The 18,327-nt window shown below is 37.3% G+C and overlaps 1 protein-coding gene across 2 annotated transcripts in view; it reads left to right on the top strand.

Moving 5' to 3' along the window:
• The window catches only part of MSH2 (mutS homolog 2), a 39,267-nt gene extending 22,786 nt beyond the window's left edge, over positions 1–16,481 (top strand). For both annotated transcript variants that reach the window (XM_035321169.1, XM_035321170.1), the window contains 8 exons: positions 2,170–2,293; positions 3,364–3,514; positions 7,238–7,335; positions 9,294–9,539; positions 11,069–11,273; positions 11,584–11,831; positions 13,447–13,619; positions 15,375–16,481. In XM_035321169.1, the coding sequence (XP_035177060.1) occupies positions 2,170–2,293; positions 3,364–3,514; positions 7,238–7,335; positions 9,294–9,539; positions 11,069–11,273; positions 11,584–11,831; positions 13,447–13,619; positions 15,375–15,545 (1,416 nt within the window). In that variant the 3' untranslated portion in view covers positions 15,546–16,481. The remainder of the gene's footprint in view (positions 1–2,169; positions 2,294–3,363; positions 3,515–7,237; positions 7,336–9,293; positions 9,540–11,068; positions 11,274–11,583; positions 11,832–13,446; positions 13,620–15,374) is intronic.
• Positions 16,482–18,327: the final 1,846 nt, after the last annotated feature.

Raw genomic sequence — 18,327 nt, forward strand, 5'->3', positions numbered from 1 at the left:
CCCAGGGTAAAGAAATTTCTCACTAGAGGGAAAGCTACCAAAATTAATTTAGCTTTGCATCTACACCTGCTCATAAAATACTGCTGCAAACAGGACTAAGCCTGCAAGGCAAAACTGGCATTTTTCAGAGAAAAAATGGCCAAAGAAATCTAGAAGGAACAGCTCTGTTTCTTAATTCTGTACTGGAAAGGATAAGGGATAAGTATAGGTGAGTGGTTTATCATTGTTTAACGTTGAACACTTGGTTCATGTTTTTGGCTGTGCCAGTTGCCAAAAGTGAAACAATGCCAATATTTTTGGTGCATTTTTAACATATTTTTTCCTTTGTATTTGTTGGAGAATTGGTACGTTACACATAGAAATGTACATGTTTTTGCAGTATCACTATTTGCTCTGCTTATTCAGAAACTTAGTTAATATTTGTTTCTTATGTTTCAGTCATTTTTGAAAACTTGGAAGGCTTTTAGAATTGCCTTAGATGTCAATCTCAGCTCACTGTAGAAATGAGACCTACCAAATAATGTACTAGGCATGATAGTAACAGCAATTGGTTGAACTTTTCAAAAGTGTACTGGCTTTAAAATTTTGAACATGCGTATTTTGTACCAGATGCAGAAGTAGTTTTTTCCCCTCTTTGTACTGTGTATGCATTCATCAGCTGCATTATACTCTTTAAGACTGTTTGACTGACATGTTGCTGTAATTTATGATATATGCTAATGAAGAAATTTATAGCTTTATGCTAGTTACAGACCATCTGTTGCTGCAATTTTGTATGCCCTGGAACTCTGTTTTCTTCAAAACTAACAGCTGTTCTGAGCTTTCACCCTTCATAGTCCAGCTATTCAAATTTATTTTCAGCTTCTACGTTAAAAAATAATTTATTGTTTTTCTAAACAGAATGATGAGTCAGTTATTTTTAATTGAGACCTGTGGAATCTGATATGTTGAATTTGTGGTTGCTTTTCCTTCACAATACTGGAATCAATTAAAATGGCTACAGATAAATCAACACTGGTTTTATGAAGAATAAGCCTTTTCAGTATGAATGTTAAAACTTGAGCCTTTGACTTGCAGTTCCTCTTAGATTTTTAGGGAATTGAAATTAAACATTGAGATCTAATCTAAGTGTGATTGAAGGAAAGGTTGTCATAGCAACTAAATTATGTCAGTAATCTATTCAGGGCAAGCCTTCTGATATTAAAAAAAAATCTGAGTTCAAAACGCGTGGGTTGTGGCTATTCATTTACCTAGCTGTTTCATTAAATAAAGTTAAGAAACTGTCACTTCTATTCCTTTATTTCATAAAGGGCCTTTGAAAATCATCTACTCCAACCTTCTCTAAATTTTGTTAGTGCTTTCATTATGCAGGATTTTAGTTTTAGTACAGAGCACAGCCTTTTACAGAAGGACTTGCTTTTCAGATTAGTTAGCTAGCTCAATATAGTCCCTGTGTCTCCAAATCATTTACTGTCAACTCATTAATTCAGAAACACTTGGAAACAAGACTCAGTTGCATCTTACTTTACATAAGTAAACGTGCAGGTATCAAAGTGTCATCAGCGTTGGGATTGGTCTGGCCAGTAATGACAAAGGCTGTCATTCTTAGCCTTTTCAGCCTGTTCTTTGTTTCAGAACAGGGATTTGCCCTATAAAAACAGGAATGGTCATTTCTGCTATATGTTCTGTCATAAATATTCATTACTGTTCTTTTTGCAGAAATATTAAGGGAGGAGCACCCCTATCAGCAGGGCTAATAACAGGGAAGGAATTTTTTTATACCGCTTTATCAACGTGTCCAAGTTTGAAGAGGGTCATCTTAAATTGCATAATTTTGTGGTGTCCACATCTCTGGTTAAATAGTTGAATGCAACAAAACTGCAACTGAAATAGCAGGCTGAGTGAAACGCTTTGCTGTGCTGGTAATTGCACAGAGAAAATAGACGCTGAAAGTTCAGTTGTCCATGATGCAAATTCTCATTTATTTTGTAGGTGGATCAGACTCCAATTATCACAAATGGTACTGCATTACAAAATTGTGTATAAAAAGGCCCAATAAATTGAATAAGTGATTAAGTAAATTAATTTCACTGTGTATGATCAGGGAGATTATTTTTTTTTATTATTGATGATAATCCTACAATTTATATATATATATTTTTCCCCTAGGTGGAGAATCATGAATTTCTTGTCAAGGCTTCTTTTGATCCTAACTTGACAGAATTAAGAGAGAAGATGAACGAACTGGAAGAAAACATGCAGTCCTTCTTACAGAGTGCAGCCAAAGAATTAGGTAGGGTATGGCACTGCCTTTGATTCTTACCTCCTTTTTAAAATGTTTTGAGATCAAGTGATGTAAACTGGTAAAGAGGAGTTAGGGGATGTTTCTATGATTTCGTGATTAGCTTGGAGTGACTTTAGTTGTCACAGTATGATCTATTGAAAACTGAGTGATTTTGGAGCTACAACTTTTCAAATATGGCATTACAGAATATTTCAGAAATTACTATCTATGTTGCCATGTACTGTGGAATTCTAACTCTTGAATAAGCCTAGTTTTAATTTACATCCTTTGAGGATGTGCATTGAAACATTTTTTTTTCTGTCCATTCCGTTGGATATCTGTTCAGGATATGCTAATTTTCCTTTGAACTTCTTTGTAAAATGTCTCATTTGCTTACACATGACATTTAAAGAATAGATTTTTTTTTTTTGTATAGGATAATCAATATGCAGTTGACAAATAGGGCTTTTAAAGAGCAACTTTAAAATTAAATGACAATTTTTAATGCAAATGTGGCAAGGAAAACAGGAATCACTGTCAGTATTTTAGACTATACACTTAAGGGCTTGCATGTTGTTTGTCTTATGTTTTTTATATTTTTATTTTTTTAATACTTTTTTAAAAAAATGTAACATGCTATCTGAATGAAAAGAAAGACAGACAAGATTATGTAAGGATGAGAAATTTCACCAGCAGAAGTTAGTAAAAGAATCACAAGACTATGTGCTGTGCTTACAACAGCAATACAGAATGTCCTTGTAGTGTGTTTTGAACGTTTTTCTTATATCTGGAGAATATGTAGCAATATACTACTGATACACACCTCATCTCCATATGCAGTTTGCGGGTATATCAAAGGTAAGAGCAGAGAATGAAACAGTAAACCTTTGTTTGGCTTGGACGTTTTTCATACGTGTGCAGAACCAAAGCAAGTATACTGAATAGCATATCCAAGAAGTTATGTCATACAGTCTGGGATTATTGCACAGAAATAACACAGGCTGAAGGGTTTTTAATAACATCGTTTTATTTTTGTTTTCTTTCCTTTTTTTTTTTTTTCTTCTCCTTTCATCTGAAAGGTTTGGAAGCTGGCAAAAGTATTAAACTGGAGTCAAATGCACAGTTTGGACATCACTTTCGAATTACTTGCAAGGAGGAAAAAGTCCTCCGGAACAATTCAAAATACAAGATAACTGATACACAGAAGAATGGTGTGAAATTTACTAACAGGTATGAAATCATATTGGTAGTTTTGAAAGTGTTTTGTAAAAGAAACAATTACTCCTTTCTTTATAATATTGCCAATAAACAGTTTTTTATACATCTTAAATGGCTGAATTTTCATCTTTTTAATTGGCTTACAGATACTGAGATAACTGAGCAAGACTGGCATGAGGGAGGAGAAGTCATGCAGTTTCTGTTAAAAGCACATGCCTGCATTCTCCATTTCCTTTGCCAACTGTTAGCTATTTTTGCTCCTTTTTAACTTTGGCTAATTTCTCTGTTTTAGCTACACCTAACAGCGTAATTACATTCAGTGTGAGTGTTTATACAGACACTTTCATAAGCTGCAATGGAAAAGAGCTATTTATGTTTGTCTCCAAATATGACATGCAGCAGTTTTGTTGGTAATTACCTTTTCTGATCCATGTTAAAAGCACCACCAAAGATAACAGCATGTATTGGACTTCCATTCTGTGGTTCTGTGGATTAAGCCATTTAAAAATTTGAAACCTTTAGGTTAATTGCTTTCATGGCTGTTTCAGGTTCTCCTTGTCCAGACAGAAGCTGTCACAGGTACAGCCAAGTCTGTACTTTTTGTTGAATTTTTAGCTCTTTTTGAAAGTTTTTAGGAGGAGCAAGGACTAATCCAGTCATCGTCTCTCTCAGAATTTCATTATTTTAATGCAGAAGTAAAGAAGTTGCCTATGTAGAAAGTTGTCTATGAAAAATCATGAAATTACTTGACAAATTAGAGGTCTCAGCAACCACCAACTGCATGAAGTTTAACGATAGCAAGTCCCAGGTTCTGTACCTGGGATGGGGTAACTCTAGATACGTTCACAGACCGAGGGACAAGAGGCTGGAGGGCAGCCATATAGAAAGGGATCTGGGGGTTTGAGTCAGTGAAAAGTTGAATATGAGTCAACAGTGTGCCCTGGCAGCCAAAGGGCCAACTGCATCCTGGGGTGCATCAAGCACAGCATAGCTGTGATATAGAGATTGTCCCACTCTATTCTGCACTGATGTGGCCTCACCTCGAGTACTGTGTGCAATTTTGGGCACCATAATATTTGAAGGACATAAAACCATCAGAGAGTGTCCAAAGGAAGGCACTAGTGATGGTGAAAGGTCTGGAGGGGAGAATGTATGAGGACCATCTCAAATCAGTTGTTTTTTTTTCAACCTAGAGAAGAGGAGACTAAGGGGAAGCCTCATCATGGCCTACAGCTTCCTCATGAAGGGGAGCAAAGTGGGAAGCACTGATCGCTCTGGAGACAGTGATAGGACCCAAGGCAATGAAACGAAGCTACATCAGGGGAGGTTCAGATTGCATATTAGGAGAAGATTCTTTACTGAGAGGGTGGTAGAGCACTGGAACAGGCTCCCCAGGGAAATGCTCATGACACCATTTTGCTGGAGTTCAAAAAGCATTTGCACAACCTTCTCAGACATGATTTGATTTCTGGGTGGCTCTGTGGGGAGCCAGGAGTTGAACTTGATGACTCTTGTGGGTCCCTTCCAAATCAGGGTATACTATGAATCTATGACACTTAAGTTGAAGGAAATCTCTTGAGGTTAACTGGTCCAAACCCTCACTTAAAGCAGAGCCACCGTTGAAGTTAGATGCAAATTAGATAAGGTAGCTCAAGGTCTTGTTCAGTTGCCTGTGCTTCAAGCATCCCTTCATAACCTGTTGGGGCACAAATTCCAACACTTAACCACTCTTTATGAAAACTTTCTTCATCAGATCTAGTGAGAACTTCCCTTGTAGCAGCTTGGGTATTTAGTATCTCATCCTTTTGCTCTGTACTTCCAAGAAGAGTCTGACACCTCTCCTCTCCAGACTGAATAAACACACTTCTCTCAGCCTATCCTTGTATGCCATGTGCACCAGCTTGAAAGCTTTGTGGTGGCCATCTGCTGCAAGCTCAATGTCTCTTTTACACTGGAAAGTTGAAATTGAAGACAGCGTTGCAGATGTGGCCACAAAAGTAAAGGGGAAGAACCACCTTTTGACATGCTGGCTACATTCTTACTGGTACAGCTAGTATGAACTTGGCCTTTGCCTCAAGCACACAGAGCTGGTTTGTATTCAGCTTGTCCACTGTGTCGCCCAGCTCTTTTATGCAAAGCTGTTCGATAGGCATTTGGACCCCAGTCTGTACTGTTACATGGAGTTATTTCATCCCATGTGCTGGACTTTGCATCTACCTGTGTTTGAAATTGTCCACCTATTTCCTTGGTCTGCTGATATCCCAGTGAATGGCAGTCCTGTCCTGAAGTGTACTGATGGCTCCCCTTAATGTGGTGGTGTTTATAACCTTGCTGAAAGCACATGTGAAAGTGCATTCAGTCCCATCATGCAGGTTGTTAATCCAACAGTATCAACCCCAAGAAATGCTACAGATAATCAACTACCACTTGGACTTCAGATCCCTGAGAAGTTTTTTCTTGTCTGTTTAATGTGTTATATATAGAATGGTTAAAACAGCAGAGACTAATACATCACACAGTCTGTTTCAGATAAACCATGTGACTGTCACTTCAGGTATAACAGTTCCTGCTGGAATTCACATCACAGAAGTGGGTTTCTTGAGAAGTATCTTGATTGACAGGTGTACAGGGCAGGGTTAGTTTCAAGCCTGTGCTATTACCAATAGTGACTGTTACTGTTAATCACTCACTTTCTTAAGTAATAAATCCTTTGCTTTGAAAACGATGGCAAAAATATTTATGTATTTCACACCAACCAACGTTTGTGTATTTCACACCAATTTACTTAAATGGACAAAGTAAAAACCTTAGTTATGTTTTGTTTTAACATTTATTACAATGATACTTTTTCTAAATATTTATTCCTGATTTTTTTTTGTTATAAATGTGTTGCAAATCTAAATGTAATGACAAAGTTAGGCTTTTCCAGAACATAGGAGATGGTACTAGAACCTCTACTTTAAGTGTCGTCTGTTACTTTTATAAGGAAAAATCTTGTAGTTTGCTAACAAAGCAGAATTCTCTGTGCTTAGTTAATAGTTACAGTTCTTTCTATAAAGATATGTGAAGTAGAAGGTTTCTATCTATAATGGAGATGCACTACCTGGATATCCATGTTTCATATTCAGTCCTACTAACTGTTCCAAAAAACAAGATGAATAGCTTGAAAAGAACAAACAATAGTTTTAAATATTCTCTTAATTTTGCTTTACCCTATTTTGAAGGCTAGAACCAGTTGTTAGTGAGAGTAGTTCACTGAGGTTTTTACTGGATGGAAGAACTTAAATGCCTTCAGCTCTAATAAGCCTGTTACAGGACTCTCGGTTATTTAGTTGCTGGGCAGGAGTTCTCTGCCAGCTCTGCAGTGTGCCACATCTTTCAGTAAGATGGCCAGACATTCAGTTTAAAGAGAAAATTCATAGCACTTAGCTTGTCCATAACATATAACTACACTGTAAGCCTTTTAAGAATGCTTGTGTTTGGAGTTGCTAGAATTGCTGGTTTGGCCCTTGTGGATGATTTTCAACTCAGAAATAGTTGAGGCAGACTGAGTTGTAGGTTAGCTGAATCTGGCTGAGTTGTAGGTTAGCTGTTTTGTGGTCTTTGGGTTGAACCCAGTTGTTAAAACAGGTGGGGATTTCTGGTACTGACTCATAGATGATGTGGCCAGAAGTTACATGTTGTAGCAGTGAAGACAGAGGACATCACAACTTATAAATGTGGTTTTGTTCACAGCAAACTGAGTGCCGTCAATGAAGAATATATAAAGAACAGAGAAGAATATGAAGAGGCTCAGGATGCGATTGTTAAGGAAATCATTAACATTGCTTCAGGTGATTGTTAAACAAATCATTAACATAGCTTCAGGTGAATGCATCGGTGTTGATGTGTGTGACAGTCTGCAATGCTGGGAGGACTTGCTGTAGGACTTTGTAGGTCCTTATGCAGAGAGGGACCTTAACCTTCCCCAAATAATTAATGCGTGAAATGGGTTTTGGTCTTTAGGGAGTTGTTGAAACTTTGAACTATGTCGTCTTCTGGTCACACCTTTTCCTGGAGTTGCTACAAATGTGCAGTGATGGGGCATGTGCCCCTTGTCCCTTAACAGGGAGAAAAAAAAAAGTGTCCATTAAGGCCACATCTATGATCTTCCCTCTCTGACTGTGGGCAACCCTACCCAAACAGCAGGCTAGGTAAAAGGCAACGAGGAACTGAGGTAACAGGACCTTGGGACTGTGATGAAAGAATGTTGGTATGCCATAGAAGCACAAGTTAGTCATCATTTATATAGCACAATAAAAATCTGTTGTTTTCCTAATTAATTTTCCTGTATTTTTGCTACCAGATTGCTTACCTACAGGCAGAGAATCTTTATGGTTCTTTACCAAAAGGAGAAGATATACCAGGAAATTTCAGTCTGGAGGATTCTGTAAATATTGTCTCTTAAAAGCACAAGTTCCAGCAGAACAAATCACAGAATCACAGAATGGCTTGGGTTGGAAGGGACCTTACAGATCATCTAGTTCTAACCCCCGTGCCATGGGAAGGGATGCCACCCACTAGATCAGGTCCTTGAAATTGAGAAGTAGAAAGTGAAAGCCGTAATGCATCTTAAGCTAAGGGCAAATGTGTTAAAGATAGGAAAGCACTTTTAAAGCTGAATATAAGTAGATTTCAACATATGAAGTTACAGTGGAAATCTTTGACCTGCTGTTATGGTAGGGAGCTTGGCAGTATATTACAAAATATATATATTTTTTTGTATTTTGGTAATCTTGAAGTGATCTTTTTTTGTGTGTAGCGTAGCGAGGTTTGTATATGTATCTGGAAAGCTAAATTGAGTATTATATAGCAGGAATAGCTGCAATGTCACCTATAAATACCTAGTATGTTTTTAAAAAAGTCTTTCTGCTGCTTAAGGTTTGTGGTATGTAGTAATAGACTTATAAGTGTATAGGTGTGGAAAAAAGGCAATTTTTTCCCCCAGTGGAGGCAGTTTAATGAAAAAGACAATTAAATGTGTAATTTGTAGTGAAAGTGACTTGAAGTCCTTTTAATGATCTATACCTAACAAAGTTCAGAAAATGATGTTAGAATAGTAAATGTATTTTCTAAAGATGAGAGTCTTTCTGAAAGTCACTACTCACCTCTTCCTACATCCCCTTTCTGCATCCCCTTTGCAGATGTTATATGCTTTACCTCTACAGGCCGTCATCCCTTTCACCGGAAGCCCCTTCCATCTCCCCTACCTCCAAAAAAAACCCAAACCCTCGAAAACTTAAAACCAAAGTTGGTACCGAGCATCCCGCGTCATCTAATCTAGTCACTTGAGATTACTGTTTTTTACAGACCCCTCCGTAACATAATCGGCACAGACATAAGTGGTTGCACAGTGCTGTGTCTGAGTTGTCAGTGCTTTGTCTCCACTACCTTTGCTGCAAAGTTGAGTGTATTACTGGGGAAGGAAATGGCTTGGATTTCCAGCCTTCTTGCCTTTGTGAGTATTTGCATTCCCACACTAAGATACCTGTTTGTCATTGTCTATTTTTAAGGCAAAACAATCAACATGGCCTCACCTCTTTTTTTCTGAGTCTGATGAAGTCCCGTTTGTACTCAAAGTACAGAAACTTAAGGGTTGCATCAGAGTTTGTCACAGAAGGTGACTGGTATCTTGAGGAAAAAACATTTCAATGCAGATGAATTAAATTTTGATGCTCACTATATGCTTTAAGATATTTTTTCAACAAGAAGAAAAAAAACATTGAATTTCTCTCTCTGTAATCAAAACCAGGTTATGCAGAGCCAATACAGAGTATGAATGATGTAATAGCTCATTTAGATGCAATTGTCAGTTTTGCTCACGTGTCAAATGGAGCACCAGTGCCCTATGTCCGTCCTGTCATTTTGGAAAAGGGACAAGGAAGGATTGTGCTGAAAGGTGCCAGGCATCCTTGCCTTGAAGTGCAAGATGAAGTGGCCTTCATCCCCAATGACATTACGTTTGAGAAGGGCAAGCAGATGTTCCACATTATTACTGGTAAGTGTTTGTACCTTTTTCACTTGTCTTTTAGATTTTAACTTTTTTAAAAAGTTATTTATAGTCTTAAAAAGTTATTTCTAGTCTTTTTTATAAAGGGGGGGGCCAGGGATGGGAGAAGTTATGTCAGAACAATTTTTCTAATCAACAAAGGGAGAGCAACTAGATTGTTATTCATGTGGCTGTATGTAGGCTAAGATTTAGCTCTGGAAAAGAAGGTTGGATGTTTGCAACTGATTTATTATGTATATATTTGTAACCTATTGTTTATTTTATACATACATATTTAAAAGTGTCTACAGGGTTCTTGTCAAATGATTCCCGTGGTAGTGGATATTAGGGAAGCTTATGCACATAAATAGGTCTTCCAAACTATTAATCATAGAATTAGATTTTACAATTCTAGTTAGAGTGCACTGTTTGGAGAAGGTGGTCACTAATTTAGAAGTATTCATTTGGGAAGAAGAGACAGGCTGCTGTGAAGGAAGTAATTTCTTACTAGGAAGTAAGAAATCAATTCCTTAATGCTTCTATTCTGTGCCTTACTGAATGTCACTTCACAAGCCAGATGACCTCAGGAGCTGGAGAACCTGAACTTCCTGAAGTGATTTGGAAAATTCCATTAGGCACCAATTGTACCGTAGCCACGAAGGCATCTTCTGTAGACAAGATTTTAAACACCCACTTTGTTAATGTTTTCTTTTACTGATGAAGTTGATTTAAAATGCAAAACGTGTTTTAATGACTACCTTTTTTCTCCCCATTCTTGGTGTAATTAAGATAATTTTACTGTACAGGAAAACACTTTTAGTGTTTATACATTTAATTTTAATTTTCATTCAGATGTGCTTGACACATTCTGAGTAGCGAAGATCTGAAATTAGAGAATGATTGATGAACATTTCTAACAATCAAAAAACTGCAAGAATCTGAATAAATGTGTGGCAATACACTTATTTTTCTGGTTAGCAAAAGTCAGGTGATCATTTTTTTTGAAAATGCTTTTTATTTCATTTGCACTTAGTTAAAATCTAATTTCATAATATCTGTTTTTGATGATGATTCAGAATCCCTTTAGATTGTAACTTAAATTAACAGAAAGCTTGTACCCAGTCGGTAACTAAGCTATTTCATCTTTATGGACAACTTGTAATTGTAGTTTGAAGTGAAAGCAAATTATTTTTGTTCCTAAGCAGCAATGCTGATGACTTTAAAATGAAAGCTTATTAGGATTTGGTATGAACATGTCTTTTATATGACTTCTGAGACAAAAAAAAAAAAAAAAAAAGGAAAAAAAAAAAAAAACCACCACCACAACAAAAAAAAAAGCATTCAGTAAGACATGCCACCTCTACTATTACTGGCAGAGCTACTTGTTGCACCTGTTAGACAAGTCTGGTTCTCTCTCTCCTGGCAGAAAAGTAAGAAGTTTACGTGTTTTTTGTTCTAAGAGCCCGTTCTCCTTTAAAAGGAATGCTGAATGGTAAAAGATGACGTTTTTGAATTCCTTTGCAAAATTTCTTCTTTAGGCCCTAACATGGGGGGAAAATCAACGTACATCCGACAGACAGGGGTGATTGTTCTTATGGCCCAAATTGGGTGCTTTGTGCCCTGTGACTCTGCAGAAATAACCATTGTGGATTGTATCCTGGCTCGGGTAGGAGCTGGAGACAGTCAGCTGAAAGGCGTGTCTACTTTCATGGCTGAAATGTTGGAAACTGCTTCAATCCTTAGGTAAGTCCTGTGCTTATTTGTTTTTGTAGGTTAGGGTTGATGGGAAAGGACGTGCTCTAAGAACGATGCATCTCAAGATTTTCTTTTATGTAGGATCTCAGTGGAGGATATCAAGTTCTTTATAGGAGGACTGTAAGTTCTTGAAGTAGCCTATTGTTGATTTCAGTGGTCATACAGAGGTGCTACCAGGATGCAAAGTCTAAAAAGGCCAAAGAAAGCCTAATTTGGAACATAACTTCTGGTACTCCGATATCCAGAATAACCATATTGAGATTGAACTTTTCTCAAACTTAATGCTTTTCTGTTTTAGGACAGCATCTGAAAACTCCCTAATAATCATTGATGAGCTGGGAAGAGGAACTTCTACCTACGACGGCTTTGGCTTAGCATGGGCTATTTCAGAATACATTGCTAGCAAAATCTGTGCTTTCTGTATGTTTGCTACACACTTTCATGAACTGACAGCACTTGCTGATCAAGTCCCAACAGTAAATAACCTACATGTTACTGCTCTAACCAGTGACGACACACTGACAATGCTTTACCGTGTCAAGGCAGGTAAGACTGTATAAATGGTGAAAAGGTAAACTTAGCAACTATTACAATAGGAGAAAAAAAAAGCAAAGCACAAAACTAACATGCCCCAAGTAGGTGGGTGAATTTTCTCTTGGATCACCTACTCCTTTTTTTAGAGATGTATCAATTCACCTATTCTGGTCTTTGGTGAAATCTCTAGAAAAGAGGTTTCATGCTTTTCTTCGACCTCTTTTCCCAATTTTAGTCATGCACATCTTTTCTTTGTATGTGTAGTGTTTTTTCATGTGACCATTTTTCTTGGAAGAGCTATTGAGTACAGAGGCACAATAGTTTGTATCTTTTTAAACCTCAGTCAGATTAGGTGCGACATTATGAAATCTTCATCTTAAACTAGCTAGTCTCAAACTGGAGGCATTTCTTATAAGGTTTTGCTTTTAGTGTTGTGCTCTTTCCCTTTTGGGAGGAATTGCGTTGTCGAAGCAAGAATGTAAGTGCATGCACCTCACATCCAGTTTTGTTTTGAAACAAACAACAGGTTTCACATAATTTGCAATGTATAACTAAATCTAAAAGACAAGACATTGAACTTTTTATAGAGTATTTTCATCCCTCTTTTCATGAAAAGGGTATGAGGGGTACAGTTTTCCAGGCCTCTGTTCAGGACTTTCTCAACAGAAATCTGAGTTAATTTGTGTCTGTGGAGGTATATGTTCTTAATACAAAATCAGGAAAACTAATTTCTCCTTTGAAATCTTAATTTCCTATAAGGAACCTGAGTGATTACAATGTTGATGAAATGGAAAAAATCTAAATGCCAGATTTTTATTTGCCTATTTTTCAGTTACTCAGTGTTTAATAGATCCTTAGTGAAGTGTCATTTTGAATGTATAATTCATTTATTATTACTCCTCGCTGAAGACCAGAATTAAAAGGATGTAGTCATATTTGGGGTGGCCAATTGGAATGATGGCAATGTAAACAATTGGAGTTAATGGATTGTATCAAAGGGCTTTTGATAGCGAAGTGCAAATATTTTTATGTAACTGTGTATAATTGACATATTCTGAGCAAGTGTGAGAACTTTAATTCTCAACCCAATGTTATAAACAGTATATTAATTGAAGTCAGTGTAAACATGAAGTTGAAAGGTTTTGATATAATTAAACTCCTCCTGGAGACTAGGAAGCTATGTGGGACTGACAGAAAAGAGGAGGAGGAGGAGGATTGAGAGTGTACCACACCATTTTTTTAATATATAAGCATAAATGCAGTTTTTGTATAATTATACAAATGATGCAGATGGTTATTTTCTACAGATTGTGCTGAAGTACTTTAATGAAAAAATTCGTTCTGTTTCATTCAAGTACTAGAGTACTCTTTCTGCCTGAATTTTTTTTTCTTCCTGAAGCACTTCTGGACCTCTGCAGTTACTGCTCTAAGGCAGCTTAATTTAATAAGAGCATATTCTGTAATCTGTGTTACCATATATAGTCCAAAAGCTAAATCAAAATATACTGTGAAAACCAAACTATATCACACACTTTTTCAGAACAGGGAATTTGTTCACATAATCTCTGTGTGCATGGCCTTATCACCTCTTGAGATTTCTTTACAGGCTGTTTTTCTCTCAACCCAGGTGTTTGTGACCAGAGTTTTGGAATACACGTAGCAGAGTTGGCAGCTTTCCCAAAACATGTGATAGAAAGTGCAAGAGAGAAGGCACTGCAACTGGAGGAGTTTCAAAACATTGGCAAGTCCAAGGAATCTGAAGGAGAACCACCATCCAAAAAATTCTACAGAGAAAGAGAGGTTTGCCAAAATAAATGCCTTTTTTTTTTCCCCATTTATTTAGCCAGAGTAGCTCAAGCAAAATAGTTCTAGGATTCAACTTTCCCCAGAAGCTTGATCATAATTAAACGTGCTCCTGTTTTTCCGTAATAAAATGTTTTAGCTATGAAGTTTGTTATGAAGAGATGTTCAATGGTAGTGAGTTTTGGTTTTAATTCATTTCACATTATGCTAGGGCAAGAACTTTATCTAAAGACTTACTCATAAAAATTAAATATATATATTTTTTCTTAAAGAATCGTGATCAGCAGTTGGTCTGATTGGCATAGAACTGAAGGTGTTCACGGGACCATGCCTCTAGCTGTTCTTTGGGATTTTCTTTCCTGTTCATTGCTTTTGCTGGCTACTTAGTTTGTATACAACATCTCTTGAGACTTACTTTGTAGCTTTTGTAGTTGTTGTTTAGGTTATTCTTGGCTCTGCAGGTGGGTTGCACCTGGTTTTCTCTCCCCTCTTTTTTTTCTGAGGGCTTGTTAGCACTAATTCCTTTGAGCTCAACGTGATTCTGTTCAGATCTGTTCTTGAACTGTTAATCATATCCAAAGAGCTTTCTACATGTAAAAAGCCTTTGCTCTAGAAAGAGGCTGCTCCTTTACTTTCAGTTTCAGAGGCCCACTGCATGTTTCCTTGTCTCAGTAAGCATGTTACAGATAGAGTAAGTGTTATAGATGAATGATCTGTTTTGTCTTACCTGTTGGTATTAGGAGGTTCCCCCCTCCAGCTGCAGCAGCTGCTCTATTACCTTTCCTTTGCCAACTTTCTAGATACCATGGTGAAGTATTTTTCCAATTAGTTGGATCTGGCTGTGTGATGTTAATTTGTTGTAAATTAAATTGACAAGGCAAACACTTCTGACAAATACAGTGTCATATTTTATTCTTTGATAATTCAGTAATACATAATATATTAAAATCTATCTAGGCAATAGAATGGCATAGCATTAGATTTCTTATCCAGGCAATTTGTCTACCTTCATTAACATATTTAGAGGCACAATCGTACTATTGTATTTCCAAGTGCTTTGGAGAATTCCTCACTGAATGGACACTGCATTAGTCCTAAATATTGAAATGAAAGTATGAATGCTTTGTGGCAGAGTAGCTAATGTAGAAAACGCAGAGGACTAGGCAGAAGTCTGTGTTCTGGGCAAATTGTTTCTGATACAGAAATCCTGAACACAATTCATTAAAATGTTTGTTCTTGTTATTCATTTCAAATTGTTTAGAATTTCCACTTCGCCTGTTTGTGTAAAAGCATATGCATAAAAGTTAATTATCATCTGTTCTCAGTGCTGAGAGCCACTCTCCAGTTGCTTGGTAACAAGTTGTTCTTTGCTTTTGCATATGGAAACATTGATTTGGATTTCCAGTTCTTCCAAAAAGTAACTGGTTTGGATAATACAGCCTCTCTAGCTTGCAAACCTCTCCTACTGTGGTTGTGTACTGGAATTAAATGTGGAACACCCGTAGGAGCTCTCAATGGTAAACATTGCTTCTGCTGATCAGCTTATGTCTGGGAAAGAACTCCTGACACCAGCATAACTGCATGTTGTTCTGGTGTTGGCACCACGATAGCAAGTCCAAAAATTTTTTCCTGTAAAAGGTTTCTGGTGCTGAATAATACTTTGTATTTATGGTATAATTTGGAAAAGAGCTTCTGGAAAGTATCCAAATGTTCTGTTTTCTTTTCTTCTTTCTTCCCCTCACTCCATTTTAGGAAGGTGAAAAGATCATTCAGGATTTTCTTAGTCAAGTGAAAGCATTGCCCCTGAAAGATATGTCAGAAGAAGACATCAAAATCAAGCTGAAGCAGCTGAGAACTGATGTGTTGGCAAAGAACAACAGTTTTGTGAACGAAATCATTTCTAGAACAAAAGTTACATCGTGAAAGATACGAAAACAGGATGCAGCTCTTGAAGCGCTTGAAGCTTTTTTCTTTACATTGCAAGAACTCTTACTTTCTTGTCATGTAGTTTGTGAACTTTGATATTTCATACTGATTTGTGTAGGCTTTTTTTCTTGGATTGTAATTTTTTTGTAAAAAATAAATTGGCACCCATTGTGCTAGATTCCTGCTTTAGTTGTGATCATTTGTGTTCTTGTAGAAGTTTTCAATAAAAGGCTTTTTTCATAGTGAGAGAATTATTGACTGTACAAATAAAACAGGTAAGGCTTTACCAGAAGAACAGAAAATATAGAAAGTATAACACTTCAGATAGCATACAATTACCACAGCCTTGAAAAACAATGGCCCATACACAAAAACACAATCTTTTTTTTTTTTTTATGGTGCAATTATGTTAATTCAGTGAAGTTTTAGTAATGCTCTTTTAGTACTCAGTTATAAAAAGCATCCTAAGTGATATGTCTTAACATGTTTGTGGGTGTACCTGTGTGGAGCTTTGGAAGAGAATTGTTTTTGTTTTGATGTGTGGGCAGGTAATGCTTGAGTCAAATATACTACAGGCCTACTCTTCGTGGTCAAGTGGTGGTAACTCTTGTGGTTTTTTGTTTTTTTTTGATGATTTTGTAATGTAAGCAGAGGCTGAGGTGAAGTTATAGTTTAACTGGAACTTCTGAGTTGGTCTCGGTTTGTCAAGTCTGTCTATGAAGAAAGTTGCATTTTTTTTATTCTGCTACTCACACTGAGACATTTTGAAAGCATTCGGATACAGGTTTGTGTTCTCCTGGATATTTAGCATTTTAAATTGTAGCTCTAGAATGCTTTACCTCTATTTAAAACTACTCATATTAACAGATTAATGGGAAAAGGTGTTCATTGCATTGAGATAGGAATAAAGTTATGCCAAAGATTTCATGAAAATTCTTGTGTTTTTTTTTTTTTTCTGTAGCAGAGATTACATCACTGGTTTGTGTGCTGGGGGCAATAATGTTGCTGTTAAAGCTGTGCTGTAACTGCATAAAGGATTAGTCTGTTGCAGTAGTCTGCATTTCAGCATTCCAGCAATTGACATAAATGAGTGGTGGGGGTCAGCTTGCTATTGAACAGCATTTATATGTAGTTAGACAAGAACTTGGAGAAGAGATGCACTTCTCAACAGAAGAAAATAAAGGATGGTGTATGAGCGGTTCTCATTCTGCATAACACCTTTTTGGTCTTTAAATCAGAATGCGTTCTCCTAAAGGCAAAAATAAAGACTTGCATTTACAGAAAGCACAGCTGATAAGTGTATTCAGTAGCTGTGTCTGGAAAGTGTGAATGGAAAAATCTGTTAAGTGATGACAAATGGTTTGCAAACTGGGTTACAGGTAGTGTGATTTCATGTGAGCATGAGGATGGCTATTTCTGATAGTTCCAATTTCACTTTTATTTCAGAAATGTACCTATATAGCTGTTTTTTTCAAATGCAATTGGTTCAAGCGCAAGCAATCCCAAAAGGGAGTTATAATATACCGTGAGAGTCAATTCAGAGCATGAAATACTGCAATGATGCTTTGTTTCATTAGATCGAAGTGCTTGAACTGTTGCTAGAAAGGGGCTGTAAGGACAGTAAGTGATCACTGCGAGGAAGTGGTTTGATGGCTGGTACTTATAATCCTAGGTATACTGAGGTGTCCTTGGTCTGACGACAGATGTCAGTTCCCTGATGAGGGAAACAGGCAGAGTAGGCAGTGGTTTTGTCTTCCAGGAACTTATTTTCCCTTTGACCCTGTTAAGTGTCTACAACACTCTTGGCTAAAGTGTTCCTCACAGAGAAAAACATGCAGGAAAGACCGCTTCTTGCTTGGAACATTATTTCTACTTTTATTCAATGCCTGTTGGTTTTATTCTTTTTAAGTGTCCATTTTTTCCATACTGGTGGTGATGCATCAGCACAGCATGTCTGTGGTATGCCAAGGAAACGATGCCCTTGTTTTTGTATGGTAGTTGGAGGCTGATAGAGCTGCTTATGTGACACCGGATTCTCCCCTCCCCAGAGGAGAAAGCAGTGCTCCTGTGTTACACAGGAGTGATGGGGTACCCTGGAAGGACTAGCTCCGGGTGACGCCTTCTCCTCTGTGCCACAAAAAGAGTTCTGCATCCGAGCAAAAATAATTCAGGTAAGTTTGCTCCCACCTTGTGCCCTTCAACACTGACAAGGAAGAAAACTGCAAATTAATGGGATTTTACAACGTCCTTTCAATTAATCTTCCTGCTACATGGCGCTTCCACATCCCCCATTCCTGAATGTACTGAGGCTTACAGATAAAAGATGATCAGGAGCAGTAGTCTCCATATGTCGCTGTGGCTTGCAAACTGGGTTGCAGGTAGTGTGATTTCATGCAAATGGAAAATGGCTATTTTTGCTAATTCCAATTTAACTTTTCTTCCAGAAACATACTTAAGAGACAAGAGCAATTCCAAAACTGCTCTTGTTATTACAGAGCTGTGCCAAGAACGCAGAGACATAGAAACTTCATAACAAAATAATACAGCTTTTGAGAAGCAGTGAGGCCCCTTAATTTCAGCCTGGAATAAAGATGCAAGTTTATCTTTGCTTGCTCTCTTGAGAAAGCTCGGCACTGATTTTTTATTACAGGTGCAGTCTCTATTCAGTTATTGTTCATCTCAAAGGCTCTTTATGAAGGAAATTGCATTAGGTGGGATGAAAGAGAAGAGCACACGTGATCAAACACTGAGGGAATTTATTTCTTTTGATTGCTTCACC

The sequence above is a fragment of the Oxyura jamaicensis genome, chromosome 3 (genome assembly GCF_011077185.1).
Source record: "Oxyura jamaicensis isolate SHBP4307 breed ruddy duck chromosome 3, BPBGC_Ojam_1.0, whole genome shotgun sequence".
Lineage (NCBI taxonomy): Eukaryota > Metazoa > Chordata > Aves > Anseriformes > Anatidae > Oxyura > Oxyura jamaicensis.